We start from the raw sequence: 5,771 nt of genomic DNA, 5'->3' as shown, positions 1-5,771 counted from the left end.
GTCTGTTCAGAGGATAAATGTGCCAGCAATTACCAAGTGCTGAAATTCCTTGGTGGTGGAGGTCATAAGTACAGGGGATGCTATTGCTGCTGACAAAGCCCACTTCAATTAACTTCAGATTAACCTGCTCCGGTTATGAAAGAGTTTTATTTGCTTTGAAAGGTATTTTTAAAGCTCTGAGTGAGTCTCTCAAGCCTCTCGTGGTGTCGTTTTGTAGGCTTTTCTAAGTTTTTATACTGTAAATCATATAGACAAGTGCTAATTAGGGCTCCATAATACTAGGGGTATCTCTGAGGAACAGAAATTCCCTTTCATTTTCCTGCCTGTCACAACATCTGGCCTGGCAGCCTTCTGGCATGTTTGCTTGGGGATACCTGGATTTTGCTTGTCAAATCCAGGCTAAATATGGAATAGCTTTTGCATAATGTTGAAATATTGTCATTCCAAAAGTACTTTTGATGATTTTGCCCAAACTGGTTTCTATAGAGCAGCCAAAAGTGTCAGGAAATTACTCCAGCTTTGTGTCTTCACTGGATTGCTCAACTCCAAATGTTTTTCTGATTGTTTCAGGAGTAAAAGTTCCTCGTAATTTTCGTCTTTTGGAAGAACTTGAAGAAGGTCAGAAAGGAGTAGGTGATGGAACAGTTAGCTGGGGCCTTGAAGATGATGAAGATATGACACTCACAAGATGGACAGGAATGATTATTGGGCCTCCAAGAGTAAGTATCCACTTAAATGCTAAAATGGCACTGTGAGCTTTTTTTCTTCCCTTTTCTAGTCTAAGCACTCAAGTAGAAAACAAACAGAACACAAATGAGTGAGAAAACACTTTAGGAAGTGATTTGCCTTGAAGGCTCAGGTTCAGTGTAGTGATGGGTTTCCTGTACTAGTGTGCTCTGCTTATCATTTGCAGCATTTTAGTGCCTTTCTCTGGGTGGTTCTGTTAGGTGTTTGCTTAGTATTTGCAGATTCATTAAGGCATAACTTCTGGGATTCCAGGGTTGGGTATCCTGTACTCGTGAATACATCAAGGTGTAAAATCCTTTGTTCATTTCATTTGTTTATGATGTGCCCACATTGTTTTCTTGAGCAGCATTTGATTTGAGAACATCAGGAGAGTGCTAATGAGGCTGCACTGAGGCTGTGGGGGAAGCTCAGTGCCTGTGTGTGCTTTGTGGAAAACCTTGGGATGGAATTCAGACAGTGGGGTGGGAACTAAAGGGTGCAAACAGGCTCAGGCTGACTTGCCAGCAGTGCCAGGGGTGTGCAGTCTGTGTACTGCAGGCCAAGCTGGAGACCACCACAGGAGAGCACTCGCCTGTGCCCCTCTTGTCTTCCTGACACTCTTAGGAATACAGGTGTTTTTGTTTTCAAGGAGTGTCTTGTCTTCTTTTGGGCTTATTGCTGGAGGCAACAGGCTGTATTGAGAGAGATTCTGGGGACTTTCCTGAGGCAGGAGGGGTTAAAGCCACTTGGCTGGCACAGCTGAGCAGCAGCTGGACCAGGAACTCAGGGTTTGCATTTCGGTGGTGGTGTGCAGCAAAACACCCTTAATACTAAGGGAATACTGAGGTTCTAATTAGTTTGAAGTATTGAAGAGTCAATGTAGCCATGTTACACTTGTGCTGGTTCAAAACTGTCCAGGACTTCTGTTAGCTGTGAGTATAACAGCATCGCTGATGTGGGGACAGAGTGATAATGTGTCTGGGATCAGGATGTCCTCTGCAACATGTTCCCCTTGCTGAGGACCAGCAAGTTTGTGGCTGCAGAACATCTTTCCAGTGAAGATCTAGGACTGTAGGTCATTGGCAAACCAAAGCTGTGGCCTCAGTTCCAAGGTAGTGTCTGAGCAGTAAACTGATACAACAAAGCTGCTCTGCACAGGTTGGTTGAAAAGTATCTGAGCTGTGTGATGGTGGAAAACATCATTCCAGATGGTGAAGGGGAAGCAATGCCAGTTTCATGCTTCATAGGAAAATTTGGTGCCTAGAAGACCAGTGGAGTTTATTCCCTGAAGAGGAAACACTTGATACTCTGAATGTTCTGGAACAAACCCAAAACAGGGGTAGTCAGTGCAGTGTCTGAGTTTGCTGGTTCCTGTGTTCCTGGAGTCCCCACTGCTGTACCAAATGCTCACTGAACTGCCTGATGTAACTGTTTCCCCCTTTCTTTTCCCCCAGACAATTTATGAAAACAGAATATACAGCCTTAAAATAGAATGTGGGCCTAAGTATCCAGAAGCACCTCCATTTGTCAGATTTGTAACAAAAATTAACATGAATGGAGTAAATAGTTCTAATGGAGTGGTAAGTTTTCTGCCTTTTTTCATTTGAATGTCCTTTTCATGTGCAGCTTCCAGAGCTTTGCTTATACTTGTCCCTTGCTTAGCTGCTTGTTGCTTGCTGGTGCTGTCTGTTCAAGAAGGAAAGGGGGTAGAAGGGACTTACTATGCTGTTAGGGGAAATGCTTTTGCTTTCTTTGCTTTCTCCCACTCAGGTTTCAGGTAGGATCTTTAGCTGGGGCTGTTGGGGGGAGTGAGGGGTATCCAATGTGCCAATTCTGACAGGAATGGTCTTTTTGTGTGTTTTAGGTGGACCCCAGAGCCATATCAGTCCTAGGAAAATGGCAGAATTCTTATAGTATCAAAGTTGTTCTGCAAGAGCTTCGGCGTCTAATGATGTCTAAAGAAAATATGAAACTTCCTCAGCCACCTGAAGGACAATGTTACAGCAATTAATTAAAAAACAAACCAACATGCCCCCCCTGTTCAATTTAAGCTGTCTTCATTTTCCACAGTAGTAAATTTTCTAGATGCATCTTGTAGACCTCAGAATACTGGAAAGGAAGTTCCCATTCAAAGGAAGTTTTTCTTGAGATACTGTAAATGATACTAATTTTTTTTTTCATTTGAAATATAAGTTGTGCTATAACAAATAATCCTGTTGTGTAACCACTGTCCACATAGCTGAACTTCTGCTGTCAGGAAAAGTCTATTTAAATTTATTCCTGTCCAGACCAGTGTGGCACATCCAACATAACTGTGAAAGGATCCATCCCACAATCACCTTGCTGTGTGTCTGGCCTGAGTTATTTTCTCTTTCTCTGTCCTTTGCAATAGAGTCGAAGCTCAGGGCTATTTATTAGAGTAGACACAAAGGTTTTTGCTCCCAGTGCTCTACTGGGCTGTATGGACTACTACAGGGGATGTGTGCTAACCTCAGTCATCCCTCCCTTTGTGCTCGCTCTAGTAAAGGCTGAATGTGACTGTGGTCGTTTGGGGTTTGTTGTTTTTGAGGTGCCCTGATAATCTGGGGCAAAGCTTTCCTCCTTTCCTTTGGCCAAGGCATAGATTGTATTTCTCTCCCTGGTGCCCCTCACCAGCGACGTGGGCTTTGGGTGAGGGATTCAGGGTTCTTTTAATCTCTTCCCTCTTCCCCGCTTTTTAGTGGGGATGCTGCTTTCTTTTTGCCCCTCTCGGTGACTTTTCTCACCCCTGGCCCAGGGGTGAGCACTGGGGCAATAACTCGACCTGTTCCCTCCTGCTTATCATTTTGGTTTTGCAACAAACTTAGTCTTCACCAGCCTGGGAAACAAGAGTATGTGTTGTGCTCGCAAACTTGGACTTTCCTCTCCCTCCAGCACTGCTGCCACACGCCCAGCTGGGCACGGCCGCGCTTAGGTAGGCTTTGACCTGGGGAAAGAGCAGTCATTTACCAGGATTGCCCAAATCTGCTGCCAGACCTTAACGGGGGAGGCTGCACACAGGGACTGAGCAGCTCCAGTCACACTCGGATCATGTCTCTGGGTTGACTCCAGAATGTTAATCACCAAATGCTGCACTTGCGTTTGGCCCTTGTAAAGATGTGATAACTGCAGACAAATCAAACTCCTGGGGCAGATTTTGTTAGGCTTCTGTCAGTGTCAGAAACCTCTCCAGTGGAGATTTTGGGGAAGTGGTGGTACAGCAGATTGAGGACCTTTCTTGGCTTTGCATCCTGGCAAATCACTGCCCTTTCTGGTTTGCTGTTCTGGACCACTAACCGCTGCAATGTGGATGCAAGCTTACGGAATTCAGCCCAGTGTGTCCCAAGTTTTATGGAAAACTCAGTGTTTGTGTACAAAAAAAAAAGAAAAACGGAAAAAAAGAAAAGTTAAAATAAACACATTTAAAGCAGCAGCTGTGAAGTCAATGAACAATTGATGTTTCCATTAACTTTTGAGGAGAATATTAGCTGTAAGGATTTAACATCCTCTGTACTCCAAGTTTAACACAACAGTATTCCATGAGCAGCCTTTTTATTGTACCAGACCATTGCCTGATTTTAATATAATAAAAAGTGTGCATTAATATTAGAAGGCTTTAATTGTATTTATGTTTAAGATTCTGATCCCTTGTGGAATTTTGATTTGTTGGAAGTATCTTCCTACAGATCACGTTTAGCTCTAACTGAATGTAACCTGGTGGTGAAAGGCAATTGTCTCTATCCAGCTGCTGCTGCTGTGCCAGGGGCATCTTAGTCCTAGTTTAGTCCTCAGGCTGCCCTGGGTTTGGCTGTGGGTAGTGTCAGGTGGTGCCAAGGAACTGCCCAAGGAGTTCTGGGTCCATGTGCTGTGTGAGGTGCTGTCAGGGCCTTGCTGTGCTTGGTCCCGAGGAATGGAATCCCTGTGCAGTTGCATGTTACACTGTCAAGTTCAAGGAGTATTTCACAACCTGAAGTTTACCTGTTTTCCCTCAGACAGTGAAGGGTACAGAGCTGAGCTTCTCTCCAGATCTGGGTGAAAACAGCTGTGAAATTTTGGCCTTTTCCAAGTGTAAAGCGTCTCCAGAGGATTGCTGGAAGGTCCTCGTGCGTTCACTGCAGTGCTGGGGTGAAACAAGGTGATTCCTGGGTTGGGAAGGAAAAAGGGAATGACCTTTGTGAGACTTGCTGCTGGCTTCTGGCCTGAATCCTGCTCACTGCTGGGGTAGACAGAGGGTGTCTGTGAAGACAATGTGACTGTGCTGTGTCAGTGTGGTGTGTGTTTCTCTGAAATAGTTGGTCAGAGGTGGTAAATGGACATCAGAGCCATGTGGGTAATTAGTGTGCTGTTCGTTGTCTGTTTTTCAGGGTGCCCTTGCCCTGTTTGGGAGGATATGGTTGGTGCATATTTGGGGCCTCCCCTGACCTTCCTATGTCACATGATATTAAAACCTCCGAAGTGTCTTTGCTTTGCAAGTTGTACAGGTTGGAGCTCTCCCCCCCAACCTGGGCCATGCTCCCACGGGAGCTGTGCAGGCAAGAGTCGCCTGTTAACAGCCTCTGCCATGCAGAGTTGGGTGCTGCTTTACACAAAAGGGTTCCCTGTGAACATCACGCTCCTCAGACACGTCAGTGCTCCAGTGCTTGGCTGTTCCACTCAACCAGGTAGGAGCAGTGTGGAAAAATAACTCCCTAGGAGTCATATGCCCTTGGATCTGCACTTGGTGGCTTTGTCAGTGTATGACCTGTGGAAGGGACTGGTCACCCCTCAGTCTGGTGCTTGTTGGTGCTCCAGAATTGAGGTGTGGAAACAAAACTGTCGGACCTGTGTTTATCTGTCCTCTGGCAAAGTGCTTAGCTGCTCCCCTGCAGGTTCGTGTCCTGAACCGGTGGCTACGAAGAGAAAGGTAGGAAGGATAATGAAGTAAGTGGATTGGCCGTGAACCAGAGGCTGTTCCCTGGAGCAGGTGCTGCGGGAGGGGCTGGAGCAGCGGGAGGGAGAGGCTGAGCCCGGCGGGACGGAGCGGGGCC

At 45.9% G+C, this 5,771-nt stretch overlaps 1 protein-coding gene across 1 annotated transcript; it reads left to right on the top strand.

Moving 5' to 3' along the window:
• Window positions 1–486: 486 nt before the first annotated feature.
• On the top strand, window positions 487–3,065 carry LOC103804039 (ubiquitin-conjugating enzyme E2 variant 1; the record flags this gene model as incomplete). The annotated part of the gene is made up of 3 exons (XM_009076625.1): window positions 487–719; window positions 2,181–2,306; window positions 2,591–3,065. Coding segments are annotated over 3 exons (506 nt in total), but the record flags the coding sequence as incomplete, so codon positions are not given.
• Window positions 3,066–5,771: the final 2,706 nt, after the last annotated feature.

Source organism: Acanthisitta chloris, unplaced genomic scaffold (genome assembly GCF_000695815.1).
Source record: "Acanthisitta chloris isolate BGI_N310 unplaced genomic scaffold, ASM69581v1 scaffold14756, whole genome shotgun sequence".
Lineage (NCBI taxonomy): Eukaryota > Metazoa > Chordata > Aves > Passeriformes > Acanthisittidae > Acanthisitta > Acanthisitta chloris.
This window is presented reverse-complemented; position numbering and strand designations above follow the sequence as displayed.